This window comes from Lampris incognitus, chromosome 16 (genome assembly GCF_029633865.1).
Source record: "Lampris incognitus isolate fLamInc1 chromosome 16, fLamInc1.hap2, whole genome shotgun sequence".
Taxonomy (NCBI): Eukaryota; Metazoa; Chordata; class Actinopteri; order Lampriformes; family Lampridae; genus Lampris; species Lampris incognitus.
The window spans coordinates 32,268,739-32,285,486 of record NC_079226.1 but is presented as its reverse complement, the minus strand read 5'-3'; the positions used below and the strand labels follow the sequence as shown (position 1 = coordinate 32,285,486).

Here is a 16,748-nt window from a genome sequence, read left to right as displayed (position 1 = left end):
GCAGCACGGCCGCCGCACACACCCTAGTCTGCAGACAATGGAGGGAAGGCATGTGACCTGCGCGGCGAATTGGATTTTCAGAAAATCCTCTCATGGTGCAGCCGTGGTCTAATTGTGTAATAGTGATCAATTACACTCCCAGTTACAATCACATAAGCACATTAAGGAAAAAAAGAAAAAAGAAAAAAGAAGAAGCAACGATGGTTGAGTGGATTCAATAACAAAATTTAAATTTGTAGTTCAAATATAATACATCACTGCCCAAACACTGAAACAAAGGCCAATGTCATCATTAATGTAAAAAAAACAACACCATATTAGTCACTAGACATTAATTAACAGTGAAAAATCACATGCTAATTGCAGCATAGAACTCTTGCATTTAGATTTTGTCCATATTAGTGACATGTGAATATACCCTTAGCCATCATATGCTCCTGTATCATACATACTGCACTATACAAAATAATTAGCACATGAGGTGTTCAGAGTTAAATGGTTTACTTCATCCATCTCTGTTCATAGTACAGCATCCTCTTTAAAACATTCCGTTTGCCCCGTTCTTATGATCTGCGTTAAGGCTAGGCACATTCTGTGAGTCTTATGAGGGTATATCGGTACACGGTGGGTAGGGTCACTTGTGGAACTTCTTGCTCGAGTCACTTGCGTGATCCAGTAGCAGTTGGCAAGGTGTGAAATGATTTCCATACACCGCTTCGAATCTCCTCATCTTCTCCACCAGTTTGTCGGCACCAAAGGCGTCCAGAAAACGGAACGGCCCTGAATACAAGAGAACATTGAGACGTATGCTTCATATAACAGAGAGTACTGCAGTCAAAGTTTCATTGCTGATATGGACAATGCTGTAGGTCAGACTCTTTAAAAGCTTGCTTACAGTTGAACAATGTCTGCTTCTCTGTCACTTTAAGTTATTCTGTGCATTTGCAATTTAGCACCAATTCATTGCAGTTCACTGTCCCCTTTACTTTACTGCCCATGCCCCCTCCCCCCTCTTGTAAAGCACCTTTCAATTCTGCATGATAGAGGCTCCATAAACAAACAGAGCAGCAGCAGAAGATATGACCATTCAACACCCCATTTTCCTGTTCAAGAGAAATGGTTGGACTCTGACCTCCAAGACATGGGGGGAATCCCAGTCCAAACACAGCTCCAATGTCTCCCTCCACAGGGTTGTTCAGGATGCCCTCCTGCAAGCACAGCACGGCCTCGTTGATGAACCGAGACAGCAGACGGTACTGTACGTCAGAATCTGATGAACTAAGGGACAGAAAGGTTTGATATTTGAAACTTCAAAAACATTCACCTTTTAATTATTCACCTTTTTATAATTCTTATAATTCTTATACATGTGTAAGAATGTCAGCCTATACTTCTCAATGGGAGATGTCTAAGTTCAGAAACAGGTCCTCCCCTATGGTTAGAGAACTTTCCCTCTCTTCAAAAATCTTAATCCTCATCCACACATTTTAGCCCATATACATAGAGTTTGGTTTAGATTCCTTACTGGGCTGCAGAACCCAATCATACGCCGCACATCTTTAAAGAGCTAGTAAATCGGGTCTGCGGTGGTGTAGCGGTCTAAGCATCAGCTTTGTGTCAATGCAGTTGCCCACTGGGGACCGGGGTTCGCGCCCCGGTCTCGTCAGATCCGACTATGGCCGGACTCGATGAAGCAGCAATAATTGGCAACGCTGTCTTCGGGAGGGGGGCGGAGTCGGCTTGTGTTCGTCACATGAATGCGTCTCTGTGTGTGTCGTAAAAAGCAGTGGTTCGGCCTGGAGTCGCCTCGCCACTTTCGTGACAAGGCGACTCCTTCGAGACTGCCGGCTGGAGAGATGCAGTTGGCGAACGCATGCAGTACGAGGGCGGGTGTTTGAATTAAAATAGGGATCGATTGGTCACTAAATTGGGAGAAAAAAGGGAAAAATCAGAAAGAAAAAAAAAGAGCTAGTAAATCTATAATTCTACTTCTTGAGCTGACAACATGTTGGTATTTCCCTAGGGTGGTGAAACTGATTGCCCTGGTGAGTAATTCAAGAACAAAACAATACCACATCACACGGCCGCTTTGAAGGGGATACTCTATGCAGTCTCTTTCTTCACGGGACACATTTCACCGACACATCGTATGAGGGCATCAAAGACACTCGACACCTCATATTTCGTTGCTGACACACATGGGGTCCAGCACTTAAGATCAATCGAATATGATCTGAAGCAAAAAGACAACATGCCGGCGTTGGCCAGTTCTTAGCCTGTCTGGGTAAACTTCTGAGAAGGGAGGTTTCTTCACAACACTGCCACCTTCAGTCAACCCACCCTACCTTTACTTTCCTCTTGTACTCCATCCTTCTTCTTTTTTCTTTTTTTGTTGCCTTTTTTAATGTAAATGGGGGGAGACAGGCTAAGAACAAGAGTTTGTTTACTCTTTAACCACTATGTAACAATGAGTATTTGTAAGGATTAGATAACAATCTGAATCCACCAGCATCAACTTTTTAAAGCCTACTTAAATGAACCCTTAGCTAGAGTTTATTAAAATAGGTTATAAAAAAGTACATTTGAATAATAAGTACTTTTCTATACAAACATTGTGCCAAATCATCATTGGTATTTAGAAATGAAAGACTTGAAATATATGTATCTGGTAGTGGGGTGTCATGTAGCCTTGGCTGCAAGCAGAGAGAGGGGCCGGTGGGGCGTGGGAGAGCAGACACATAGCTAGGCTAATTAATGATCAGCCTCAGGTATGTCAAACAACTGCCCTGTCCTTTGTATACTGCAGTCAAGGTGGGCAATCTTATCCAGAAAGGGCCAATGTGGGTGAAGGTTTTTGTTCCAACCAAGCAGTTACACACCTGATCCCACTAATCAACCAGTAGAGTCTTTGCTGAGGTACTTGATTAGGAGACGCAGGTGTGTAATTGCTTGGTTGGAACAAAAACCTTCACCCACATTGGCCCTTTCTGGATAAGACTGCTCACCTGTCTGGTGGCTACAACCAGTTCTACAGAACATCAACAACGTCATCCACCAAGTGGTACTGGAGCAATTCATCGCCTGCCTGGCCCTTGCAATAGCCGACTGGGTCCAGTGCCACAGTCCTGAGGACCTGGCCAAGGCTGTCACCCTGGCGGAGGGTCATCTCGCCCATCTCACTTGGGACCACGCCCAGCTTCAGCCTCTTCTATCCTCGACCCACAGGGGGCTCCTTGAACGTCAGGCCGGGCGTGTGTGAAGCCGGGCCACTGGCAGAACAAGTGTCTGTTAACATCAGGCCAGGAGTGCGTGAAGCCAGGTCACTGGCGGAACAAGTGTCCGTTAATGGAAGTGGGCCAGGTGGTCTGGGTTGCTGGCCCGGTTCAGATGAGAGATACAGTATACCGCTACGTAAGCAAGGGGGAATAAATCAGGTTTTGGTAGACAAAGGTTGCACACAGATGCTGATCCACCCAAGCCTGGTTCGGCCCGGGGCATTGGTAGAGGCATTGTGGGTGGAAATTTGGTGTGTGCATGGGGATATTCACAAGTATCCGGTGGTGGCCATCAAAATCAGATATTGAGGGGGAAAAAAGCATAAAGTCCAGGCCATGTTAGTTCACGCCTGTCATGGCCCCTTTTATTGGGCTCGGATGGGCTGCGGTTTGATAAAGTGGTTAGGGGGACAGCGGGGCTGTGAGAGTGACAGCCAGGACGGTGTGAGTGGTGCGCGGTGTTCAGTGGTGATGCAAACCCATCCGAGTCAGGCCAAGGGGAGTGGACCATGGCTCTGGTGGTCCACCCAGTGGAGGACTTCCCTGTTCAGCAGACTCGGGATTACACAGTGCACTTCGTATTTGACCATGTGATGACCATCGGCAGTCAACAGGTGCACCCGAACGCTGTCCTCACTCCACCATATTTTTTAACTTATTAGAGACCGGGTTATATTGAGTGAGTCGTGACACTCATACTAGGCAAGAAACCATGCAATTGTTACTCCCAGAAGGCCACCGGGAACTGATCTTCCAGGCGGCCCATCACAACCCCATAGCAAGTCACCTTGGTTAAAATAAAACGCTCGACCAAACAATGGCTCGATTTATTGGCCGGGCATTCACAGCGACATGCAGCGGTGGTGTGCGTCTTATCGGGAATGTCAATTGATAAACCTGCTGGCCACCCCAAAAGCACCATTGCACCCATTACCATTAACTGAGGTTTCGTTTGAGTGTATTGTCATGGACCTCGTCGGACCATTAGATTGGCGCGCATGGGGATATCACTTTGTGTTAGTTGCCATTCCATTGTGCAACATCTCGGCTAAAATCATTGCACAGGCACCGTTTCATGTAATCTCCCACGTTGGAATCCCCAAAGAGATGCTGATGGGACCGGGGCACATTGTTTTTGTCACAGACACTATGCAAACTATATGAGTTATTGGGAATAAAATTGATCTGCACGAGTGTATATCGTAATTTTCGTAATTTTGCGCACGAGGATGGCTGCAATTGGAATAAATGGTTGGATCCAGTGTTATTTGCAGTGCGGGAGGTGCTCCAGGCCTCCACAGGTTTCCCCCCTTTGAGTTGCTGTTTGGAAGAATGCTGAGAAGTGTGTTGGGCCAGAGTGAAGAAAGCTTGGAGAGCGGTCCAAACACCAGTAAAAACGAAGTACAATATGTCCTGGACTCGAGAGCAAAACTCCATACACTTGGGCAGTTAGCACAGGAGAATTTTCTCAAAGCCCAGAAATTTCCACAGCGCTTGTATAACAGAGGAGCGAGACTGCGTCAATTTGCACCGGGAGAGAAAGTCCTCGTATTACTTCTAACATCCAGCTCCAAAATTACTCACTCACCAAGTGGCACAGGCCTTTTGATGTCACAAAATGGGAGGGGGACGTCGACTATGAGGGTGTGTGTGATGACAGGGGAGGAGCAACACAGATTCACCACCTCAATCGCAAAGCATGGAGAGAGGCAGTCTTGGTTTCTCTGGGCATGGTAGCGTCAGAGAGAGATGAGTTGAGACTGGGGGTACAAAAATTGAACAATCCTGCCTCCTAACATTGTGAGAACCATCTCTCACCCCACCAGGAAGCCAAGGTTGCCGCACTGCAACAGCGCTTTGCTGATGTGTTCTCCCCAATGCCAGGATGCACAAATCTCATACAGTACCACAGAGTGACATCACCAGGCATGACAGGGCACTCACATCCATACCGGCTGTCTGAACACAAAAAGAAAACTGTTCAGGCAGAAGCCGAGGCCATGCTGGAAATGAGAGTAATAGAGGAGTCTAGCAATGACTGGTGTAGCCCCATTGTCCTTGTGTGTAAATACCGATGGGTCTATACGGCTCTATGTAGACTATCGCAAGATGAATGACATGTCAAAGTTTGATGCCTATCCAATGCCATGGGTCGAAGAACTCCTGGACTGGCTCGGTTCTGCTCACTTTATTTACGACACTGGATTTAACCAAGGTCTCCTGGCAGATTCCCTTGTCTCCAGAGTCTAAGGAAACATAACTTTCTCTACGCCAGATGGTTTGTACCAGTTCATGACACTTCCATTCGGGCTGTTTGGAGCCCCAGTTATATTTCAGCACCTCATGGACTGGGTGCTGCCTATGCTGCAGCCTATTTGGATGATGTTATCATCCACAGTAACAGCTGGGACTAACATGTGGCAGGTGAAGGTGGTGCTCGAGTTTCTAAGGCAGGCCAACCTCAGTCACTTTATGGCTAACTCGAAGAATTGCAAGGTCGGGCAGCGGGAGGTATGGTATCTTAGGTGGCGGCCTGGTGCGCCCCTAGATAGATAAGACCGCAGTTATTCCACCCAGCCCAAGGCCCAAGACCTGGGACTGATTGGCTATTATAGATGGTTTGTCCCCGCCTTTGCAGAGCTGACCAGACCCCTGACCGACCTCACCCGAAAAGCTGCCTCAGATCTGGTCTGGTGGACGGAACAGTGTCAGGTGGTGTTCAAGAGGGTTAAACAAGCCCCGGGTTTTCAAAGTGGGGGCCACGGCCCCCCGGGAGGCCGGCAGGAGGCGCTAGGGGGTCCGGGAGAGGAAAATGAAAAATGCAGTTAAAACAAACTAATAATAAAAATAAAATTAAATATATCAAAAAATAAATTTCAATTCATAGGATTATTGTGCTGGTTAAAATAAATTATCAATTGTTATAAATCCTTCCATTCCGAAATGAGGTCTTTGCCACGCCCTTCTTTCAATCATAGCCAATAAATAACTAACCATCTGCCTGTCAGTCAAAGCATTACGTTTAGCTGCTAACTGCTGCCCGAGCGTGTTAATCAAATCACAAGTTAGCTTACAACTGCTGCTTTCGCTAATGAGCTAACGTTAGCTTTTTTCTGTGGCCATGGAATTTAGCTAGTTAGCTGGTGCTAGCTTAAAATAATGGAGAAGTTTTTGAAGAGAAAAACGTCAGACGAGCAGACTGGAGACAGCAACAAGCAGACTGGAGGCAGCAGCTCAGCTGCAAAAAATGCACAAACATGGAACTCCTGGCCAACTAAAACGCGAAGATACAACCAAGCGTACATAAAGTATGGCTTTACAGCTACAAATAAAAATGGACATGATATTCCTAAATGTGTTCTCTGCCTCAAGACCCTCTCGAATGAGTGTTTGAAGTCATCTGAACTTGAACGACACTTGAAGCAAAAGCACCCGTCAGAGGCCAACAAATCAGTAGAATTTTTCAAACGAAAAGAACAACATCTAGCCAGGCAGTCGGCTACTTTCGGGCAGCAAGCTACGGTTTCTGAACGGGCATTGAAGGCATCCTTTTTGGCCTCATACCACATTGCCCGTGCTAAGAAACTGCACACAAGTGGAGAAGAATTAATTCTACCAGCTACCAAAGATATTGTCAGAGAATTGCTTGGTGAAGATGCCGCCAGCAAAATCAACACTGTACCACTCTTCGACAATTCCGTGAGTCGGCGGATAGGTGACATGGCTCAGGACGTGTCCGTTCAGCTTTTGGAACAGGTGAGAGCCAACGAGCATTTTTTGCACTTCAGCTGGACGAGAGCACGGACGTGTCCAATGTTTACAATAAAAAAAGAAAGAAATATTGAATAGTAATTTGGGGAAATTAAATGAATAAAAGAAAGAAAAAAATACTAAAAGAAAGAACTGTTGATGAATATTGTAAAGCACAAATGACAATGAATGTTTGGTTAATAAAAGAAAGAACATTGGATATAATACAACTGAGAAATTATTTGAAATGTAAATTAAATTAGTATTGCATTCATAAAAATAAGGAAATATTAAGAAGCTGTATGTTTGATTTTTTATATTTGCCAGTGTAATTTAAGTTTTTTTAAGCCCTGTTGCAATAGGGGGGGGGGCAGCCAGAGGCTACGGCTATTAAGGGGTCCTTGGCATGGAAAAGTTTGGGAACCCCTGAAACAAGCCGTCTGTGGGGAGCCACTGTTCCACACTCCTAACCTCTCTTTTGTCTTGCAGACCAACATGTCTAACAGAGGGCTGGGGCTGCACTGTCTAGGAGGTCGAGGGAGTCGATTGCCTGGTGCTGTACATAAGCTGCAAGCTGGTGGAGAGGGAGTAGAGGTACAGCATTGTGGAAAAGGATGCCTGGCCATTGGATGGGTGGTTGGCGCCCTCCGTTTCTACCTCCCGGGGTGCTCAATCACCCTCTGTTCAGACCATGCCCTGCTCCAGTTGGCCAGATTTGGCCCCAGCCTAAGTCGGGCAGTGGGGGTATGTGGTAGTCAGGTTTTGTTTAACCTTGGCTCCAAGTGGAGAGAGGGGGTGTAGATCGCAGGAGAGCAGATGCGATAGCGAAGCTGATTAGTGATCAGTCTCATGTGTGTCAAACAACTACCCAGTCCTTTATATACTGCAGCCAAGCTGGGTCCTGGACTGACACACTGACAACTACCTGAGTGGACACAGCGAACAGAGGGAAACGAAAAAGAGACAGAAAAAGCTCCAATAACGCTGAGCACCGGCCCATGCAGCATGCAAGCAAAGACATTCATCTATTTTAAATATTGTAAATAAAAGAAACGCTGTGTTTTTGTTAATCCATGTCCGTCCTTCATCTTGGAACCCTTCCAGTGGCCTAGTCTTCCCACAATGTGTAAATAAATAAATCTTAAAAAAAAAATTGTATTGTTTGCTTTAACTGACTAATTGTGGCAAAGATGTTCATTGTAACACATATATATAGTATATGGAAAATATCCAATGTTAACTTACACAGCAGGGTTTGGTGTCATTTTATATTTCTCGAGGATGTCTCCGATATCTGGGTTGACCTCTTTGACCTTGAGTCCTGGCTGGTAGATATAACAACCCTTTCCTGATTTTCGGCCTTAACATTAGAAAAAAAAGGTTGGGGATAGATGAATTTATGACAAAATAAATGTACAGGACATGAAAAAAACAACAATAATCGTACTGATATAATCCTTTAACACAGTCTCCCATACCCTTGAATCCCAAGTCCACCATGGTCTTTAGAACCTCAACATTTCCACCACCAAACCGTGAGCCAAAGGCTTTTCCCAGGTCCTCGGCCACATGGGCGGCGACATCAATGCCAACCTCATCAGCCAATGTTGCTGCACCCACAGGAAACCCTATGCTGGTGGTGAGGGAATCTAACTTCTTGGGGTCAATCCCTTCCTGGAAGAAAATAAGGGGTAAATAAATACTAAAGACTAGTAAAATTATGTATTTGCAGTAGATTTTGTGATAGAAAAAAAACTGTGCAAAATAAACATCAGGCCTTGCTTGTCTAGCATCTTGAAAGAAAAAGAGGCTAGGCTTAAAATAAAGAGTATCTGGTACCAAGCACTTCTCAGACACTCATGTTATGTAAATTTGCAAATACAAAGTATTTACAGCAGTGATTTCTATCAGTTATTTTGATTTTTGTAATAATATTCTTCTGATGAAAGCCTGAGAAAACTTAATTTACAAATTGCACCACTCAGCCAATACGGCTAGAGGTTATATCTAAAACATAAATTTCATGCCTGCGATGCTACTAACCTGAAGTACTCTAACTGCTTCTGCCAACATGGGAGCCAAACATCTTGTGGTGTAGAATCCTGGTCCGTCCTGCAAACATCCAAACCAGAGAAAAAAAATAAATCAACAACATGCTTGACTAGTTGCCACATGGGGTTGGGAGACACAAACATGGTGTCATGCAGAGCCTCACCCCAACAACTATGATGACTTTGCCCTGTTTAAGGCCAAGCGCCACAGCAGAGGCTGTAGTGTCGTTTGAGGTCTTATCAGTGGTTATAATTTCAAGGAGCTGCATCTTGTCCACTGGAGAGAAATAATGCATTCCAATGACCTATGGATACAGAAAAAAATATTTACATTTATTTTGATTTAAGGCATATGTGTCCTAGCATTTTCAACCAAATAACCTCAGAATTTCTAACCTTGTCAGGTCTCTTGCTGGCTGCAGCAATTTCCTTAATGGGCAAAGCAGATGTGTTGCTGGCAAATATACAATGTGGGGAAGTCACCTGAAATGAAATGAGATATTGACATTGCAATTACGGATAAAGCAAACATAATATCAAAGCAGAACATGTTTCCATGTGAACTGACTTCTATGGTACTCTTCATCATACCTGTACTAAAATGTAAGCACCACATATTTTCCCACAGATAAAATTTAACATTTACCCACTGTGGCACAGGTCTTATGAGTCACTATTCAGTTACACTTACTGCCTCAACTTCCTTCAGGACTTTGTGCTTGATGTTGATGTCCTCAAACACAGCTTCAATAACCATGTCAGCTTTTTCAAAGCCACTGTAATCCAGCTGACCAGTCAGATTGGACAGTGTTGAGTCTCTCTCAAAGGATGTGATGTTCTTTTTCTTGGTCTTGTCGTTGAGTCTAGTTTTGAAAAAAAAAAGTTGATTGTAATGTTCTAGGTCCCTTGTTTTAGCTTGCTGCAACTACATTTTGTAAGTAAAAATTTGCCATTTAATCATTATTCCTTCAAAAGCAACTATACCTACGAGCAAAACAAACTTAGAGCCAAACACAAAACCAGTAGAGCAAAGCACAAAACCAGTAAACAATTATCAAGACAAATTATGAGATGCTTACATGCAAGTTTTACGACCTTTTCAAATAATTTTTCACACCTGTACAAACAATTTTCAATTTAATTGCCCTTGTCATTGCCAAAGAAAATCTTTCCCATCAGTTCACAGTAATCAATCCACACTCCATGTTTTGCAACCCACCCTTTGTAGACCTGCTGTTCTCCCCTGCCCAGTCCTGCCACAGTGGTGTCCTTCAGCACCGTGTGCACACCCTTGTCCACAGTCACCTGGGCAATGCCTGCCCCCATAAGACCTGCCCCCAAGATGGCTAGTGTCCTGTTGAATAACGATTAAAAACAGTTACTAATCAACTATCAGGGAAAAGGGAAAATCTGTTCACGTCTCTTCACTCACTTCACTTCTTTTGCAGGGGTTCCAAAGCGGTTCTTCTTGCAGGCAACTTGACCATGGTAAAGACCAATGAGTGCTTTTGATTCTGAGGTTCTTGCCAACTGACCAAAATTCTGTAAGAAAAAAAAAATGCCAAAGTTGTTGGTGTTTCAACTGCATAATTGTTATTATGATATGACTGGAACAAGTCAACCTCTCCCTCACCTGAGATTCAGCTAAATATCCAGCCACAGGTCCTTGTTCTACTCCAGCCTTCACACTCTGTGGGGAAGAAAGAATAATTAGAGGTTACATGCCATTTCAAACAAGTCCTCAGCAATGACCCACAGGGCCCAAAAGCAGGGATGGCCAACTCTAGCCAAACCAAGAGATGGCCTGGCAGGATATCCGTTTTCACGTAGAAGAGACATAACAGATTCAAAGGAACCACTACAAATAGCTAAGATTTAGGTTCATTTATTTCACTTTGATCCTGATCCAACACCTGAAAAAAACAGCTAATATTGAGAATATGAACAAAGCTTTCACTTACTTCGATGATTTTCAGTGGTGCTGGATAAAGCCCCTTGCTCTGCTTCATAACTTTACCATTGACAGTTTTGTAAATTTGATTCCGCACCAACTCAAAGCTCATGATGTAGTCCTGAAGTTCTACAGAGAAAGAAAATAACCACCTTCAGATGGGATTCTTTTTTCTTTACAGAATGAAATTCACGTACGATATTATGAGGTGCTCTAATGTCAGCCTCAATACTTACTCTGCATCATGCCTCTCTCTTTGGTGAGAGGGATTTTCTTATTGGCAATTCCTCGGGCGCATTCAATGGCAATTTCCTCAAGGTACTCTATTGTTCTCTGCTCTGGACCCTTCAGTCCAGGTCCTAATATATGACATATAAAAGGATGTTATTAAAACCACGGTTAGATTAATGAAAATCACAAGTTCTATGAAAATGTGAGCTAGAAACCTTATCCACACTCAATTTGTGCAAAACCTTATGGATGTGCATTTGTACTGCATGAGGTCCAACCAGCAGTTTGTTATATACGATTAAGTTATTGTAACACTTCAGGCAAACAGACTTGGATGATTCCAGAACTAGTTGAGAATAAGGCCACAATCTTGAAGACCATTGTTTTTGTTTAACTTACTAACACCTTAGGTGACATATAGTAATTGCATTGGTGTTAGACAGCTCCAGATCTCAGAGAGCCAGACAAAAAAGTCAGTAGAGCTCTTTGGTCAACAGATTCCCCATAGCCAAATAAAAAAAAAAATCATAGCTGATATCATCATAGCTATTGATGTTGTAGCATCTGTTGGTAAAGGTCTTCTACAAGCTGGGTCTATCTACTTTAACTGCCGGTTAGTAAGTCCCCTTCTTTAAGAGTTAAAGGGAAGGTTTACAAGATGGTTGTGAGACCAGCTATATTATATGGTTTGGAGACAGTAGCACTGACAAAAAGACAGGAGGTGGAGCTGGAGGCGGCAGAGTTGAAGATGCAAAGATTTTCATTGGGAGTGACGAAGGACAGGATTAGGAACGAGTATATTAGAGGGACAGCTCAGGTTGGACGGTTTGGAGACAAAGCAAGAGAGGAAAGATTGAGATGATTTGGACATGTGTGGAGGAGAGATGCTGGGTGTATTGGGGGAAAGATGCTGAGTATGGAGCTGCCAGGGAAGAGGAAAAGAGGAAGGCCAAAGAGGAGGTTTATGGCTGTGGTGAGGGAGGACATGCAGGTGGCTGGTGTGACAGAGGAAGATGCAGAGGACAGGAAGCAATGGAAATGGATGATCCGCTGTGGCGACCCCTAATAGGAGCAGCCGAAAGTAGTAGTAGTAGTAGTAGTAGTAGTCCCCTTCTACCTGGCTTATTCTTCCATGTAGCTGATATGCTTAAGTTACAGCGCATACCACAAGGCAGCATGGTTGCAACATTGCTGGATCAAATCCAGCCAGCCCATTTTTCCTGTCTATCTATACTACGACTATTATTTCCCATCTATCTATACTTCTTCTTCTTCCTCTTCTTCCTTGTTCCTTTTTCCCTGTTTCTCAGACAGCAGATTTTACAGTTTACATCGGTACCGTGAGGGCACAGCACCAATGGCAGCTGTTGTTAACCCGGGCCTTAACCGATCCGGTATGTCTATCTATCTGTCTATCTACACTGTTGCTGTGAAATAAAGCAGAAATGGCCAAAAAAAAAATCTTAAAAAAAAGAAGAAAAATAAAGACCTAAAACATTATGTGCTGCATCATTTTACCCAGGAGAGTCCTACCTGACAGAAACCATTAAAATGAGCAACTCCAAAAGGACGTTTGTTTTGAGTGCAAATCTTCAGGATAGTAGCTTTGAGTGAGATGCGACATATGACATTACCAAGAGGGTCTACCAGTTGGTGCACAAGCCCCATCTTTTTGGCTTTGTCAGCTCGGATATTTCTTCCTGTCAGCATCATATCAAAGGCACTGGGAAGACCAACCTAAAGATAAACATTTTAAACATGTTAATCTGGTAACACTAGAAGCAGAAAAAAAACATCTACGATGATCAACACACTGCAAATAGCAGAGAGCAGGAAGTGTCATGTGCATAATAAGCTGTTACACTGTGACAGTGTGACATCTCCTAAACTATAATGTCATATAGCTACAAGACAGGTTAAAGTGTTCACATTTTACATCTCAACTTATAACTGTATGGAACAGTAAATTGTCCTTGCTGATATTTAGTAAATTTTAACAGTTGCATTAAAACAAGAGGCTATATTGGAAATAAGAATTGTAGAATGTGCCCCTACACAAGCCAGCGGCATCTTAGGATGTTTTTTTTTTTTAACTCAAATTGAAATAAACTTTTTATTTCAGAACATTTATGGCATCTGTATCAGCTTCAAAGGTGCATTTAAAAATCTACTTGGATATCGTTACTAACCATTTTGGGAAGTCTCTGTGTTCCACCAGCTCCAGGTAAAAGCCCAAGCATTACTTCAGGGGTACCAAGGACTGTCTTCTTGCTTTTTGTTGCAATTCTGTACTGGCATGCAATGGCAAACTGAAATGCAAAAACACTGACATTAGATCACATAGGATCATACATTACCATAACATTGTGGTAAAAGTTATTGGCTGATTTGCTTTGATCACCTCTAGACCTCCTCCTAGGCAAGAGCCATTGATGGCAGCAACAACTGGCTTTGGAGATTTCTCAATCTTCTCAAACATTGTCTGCCCTTCCTGAGAAAGTTTGGTAACTTCTTCTTCACTGTTACAGGCCTGGATCATACTGCATAGGACGGGAAGAATGTTAAGGCTTACACTCTCAGAAACACAAGACACAACCTTTTTTAGCTTTACAACTGTGCAAAGAAAAATAATTGTAACGTAAATTAGCAAAAAAAATAAATAAAATATATATATATATATATATATGTATGGGCAAGAGGCAAAAAAGGTCACAGGTGGGAAATGCACGTGTATATCAAATTGGAGATGTTTTTGGCCAGAGGGGGGCACTATGATGGGCTAATTGTTGTTGAGATAGCATGTGGACAGAGTGATGGACGGAGCCAAATCCTCCCCCCGCATCATGCGTTATCATGTAGATTAACCATAGCAAAAATAGACATAACATTAATCATAGTAGTACAGATAATCCTGTAGAGATCAAATTACTGTGCAAAAGCAATAAACTAAAATAAAAATAAAACATATCCCTCAATATGAAACAAAAACAGACAATCCTGTAGAGATCAAATTACTATGCAAAAGCAAGAAACTAAAAAGAAAACATATTCCTCAATATGAAACAAATCAGAAGGGATTATCTTACTTTATATCAGCTCCTGCAATAAAACAGCCAGGCTTTGAAGATATGAGAACGGCACTTTGGACAGCATCATTGGCCCATATTTCATTCATAACTTCTGTCATCTCCTTTTGCATTTGTACTGACAGGGTGTTGACCTGAGGGAGAAACAAAAATCAAGCACCATACATAGAAAAGACATGCAAATCATCACATTACATATGAATGAATGATGATTTATTTCGAACATGTAAACAAGCAGGATATATAACATATACATATCATCATCACATCACAAATCATCACATCTTTAAAAAGTGCTTGTACCTTTGAATTGGGGTCATTGATCCGAACAACGGCAACATCCCCCTTGACCTCATAACTGACATGGGTTCGGGCTAAAGACAAACAAAGCAAATAATTATAAATGCAACAGTATGCAATTAAATGGACACCAGCCTTTTGTTCAATTTACAACATGCAGAACTAGAAAAGATTTGGATTTGAAACTTACTTAGCATTGCAGGGGCTACTGAGAAAGTACGAAAAGTGCTGCCTGTAAATACACACAAGCAATAACATCAAAAACCTAAATATAGTCACTTATTTTAGTATATAACTGGGAAGCATAAATTGTCTGTGACTGTTCTATGTAAGGTATTTTAAATTTGAACGGTGGATATCTTGTCTGTTCTCCTAACTTCTACCACAAATACTTACTGTAACCTTGTCCATTAAACAGATTTTGAATAAAATATCTCGTGATAACAAACACTGAAATGTTTGACATATAACGTTGCTATGACCTCAAAGGCCTCGAGCTATGCTACGCAACCGAGAGGAAAATGACCTCTCACCTACATTCCCCGCCTACCACTAAGACAAGAATGAACGATAGTGGAATGAATGGTGGAGGTGTCCATATCAAATACATGCCTTCCAGTGTCTGATCAGTCGGTAAACAGTGTAAAGAAAATTAACCTTACAGTAGGTTCATGGCAGACCCACAGCAGAATTCAACTGTCAATGGTAATTATCCAACTGGCACAGATAACGATGCTTACTGACATTTAAGTTTATTCGCTTGCTACGGTTGTTTACAGCAAATTTACTCGCCGTTTCCATTTGTTATACTAAGGGTTAGAATAAATGAAAGAAAATGCTATCATCGAGAATATGCAGTGAAATAGAATAAAAGTAATAACAAAGTTTAGCTATTCAACGCTAAGAGCGAAGCTAATTTGGCTGCCTAAACCCAGTCTCTAACACTCATAGACTGGGGTAATTTCGATGGGGGGTGGTCACTTTAATTCAACAAAATCAGCAACAACAATGAAGACATAATCAGTTATACCTGTGATGACAGCATATCTCCTTGATGTTAATTTAGACAGAACACCAAGGGCTCGTACACCGGCCATCTTGGGAAGGAGCTCAGCAAAAAGCAGTGACGCCGGGGGAAACCAACTAACGCTAGCTGTCAGGTTCTGGTGCCATTGGTGCCTTAGTTTTACTTCCGTAACTTCCCTGGAAGCTCATTGGCCTTCATTTATCAGTCCGCAAATGATTGGTTAAAAGTAAACGGACCGTAGCTCATTGGGTTTCAGAAGCTCATGACCAAAGTAAAAGTAAAAAATCCGCCTTCTCGCGTATGCGCACTGACGAAAATAATACAACGTGCGTGTAGATGTTACATTTGCTAGGTGCAGTGGATCGCCCACTTAAAATACACACGTAACACAGAATTACAGCTGTAGTTATGCATGCTCAGTAATCAGGTAAGGAAAACACACAAAGTTGAATCAGTTCATCTGGACACGACATTTATTGGGAGGGACAGTTCATCACTCATCTAAGTGACCTCTTCAGTCTCAACTGACAGCAGGTAGCCTCACCTTTTTTTCTTTTTTTTTTGTATCCCCACCTCCCCCCCCTTTTTTTTAATTGCAAAAAATACACATACAAGAATCAACACAACAGCAATGTACACACAACTTCAAACAAAAAACAGAAACTCACAATGAACAAAACAGACTCATTTAAAATGTGTTCTACATAATGAAAAAATACATAAGCCGTATAAAATAATAAAATTAAATAAAAAGGAAAAAGAAAGATTTTTTTCTTCCAAAAATGGCATCACAGACATACTAATCACATTCTAAACCTCTTTGATGATTTTGATAATGTTTTATCTTATGAACAGTTTATGGCGGTTCATAACTTTCCAATTCCATTTAGAGAATTTAATTTAATAATACGTGCACTTCCTTGTGGATTGACTCAATTAATTAAAAGTCATCTATGCGGCGGGGAGACGAAAACTATGATTCTGTTGCTAATGTTAGATCGAATTGAACTCACTGACAAAAAAGGTAAACGGCCCAACCAACAATCGGTTTCATATGCAAACTGCTGTGACCCTTAA

The 16,748-nt window shown here is 42.4% G+C and overlaps 1 protein-coding gene across 1 annotated transcript; it reads right to left on the bottom strand.

The window, feature by feature from the left end:
* Nucleotides 1-209: 209 nt before the first annotated feature.
* hadhab (hydroxyacyl-CoA dehydrogenase trifunctional multienzyme complex subunit alpha b) lies at nucleotides 210-15,781 on the bottom strand. Its single transcript, XM_056295706.1, has 20 exons — nucleotides 15,675-15,781; nucleotides 14,835-14,876; nucleotides 14,648-14,718; nucleotides 14,345-14,478; nucleotides 13,660-13,798; nucleotides 13,448-13,567; nucleotides 12,893-12,995; nucleotides 11,264-11,386; nucleotides 11,038-11,156; nucleotides 10,710-10,766; nucleotides 10,509-10,618; nucleotides 10,296-10,430; nucleotides 9,768-9,939; nucleotides 9,473-9,559; nucleotides 9,241-9,381; nucleotides 9,069-9,137; nucleotides 8,504-8,699; nucleotides 8,271-8,385; nucleotides 1,133-1,278; nucleotides 210-780 (listed from the first exon to the last, which is right to left on the bottom strand). Exons 1-20 carry the CDS (start codon nucleotides 15,739-15,741, stop codon nucleotides 635-637), a joined length of 2,292 nt encoding a protein of 763 aa, XP_056151681.1. The 5' UTR covers nucleotides 15,742-15,781; the 3' UTR covers nucleotides 210-634.
* Nucleotides 15,782-16,748: the final 967 nt, after the last annotated feature.

What these genes read in the sequence shown, in the direction of transcription:
- hadhab (XM_056295706.1), bottom strand. Translation starts at nt 15,741, where the DNA reads ATGGCCGGTGTACGAGCCCTTGGTGTTCTGTCTAAATTAACATCAAGG. An exon ending in ACCCCTGCAAAAGAAGTGAA is followed by an intron (nt 10,431 to 10,508) that starts GTGAGTGAAGAG and finishes GTTATTCAACAG; the next exon opens with GACACTAGCCATCTTGGGGG. An exon ending in GGTGGACTTGGGATTCAAGG is followed by an intron (nt 8,386 to 8,503) that starts GTATGGGAGACT and finishes TCTAATGTTAAG; the next exon opens with GCCGAAAATCAGGAAAGGGT.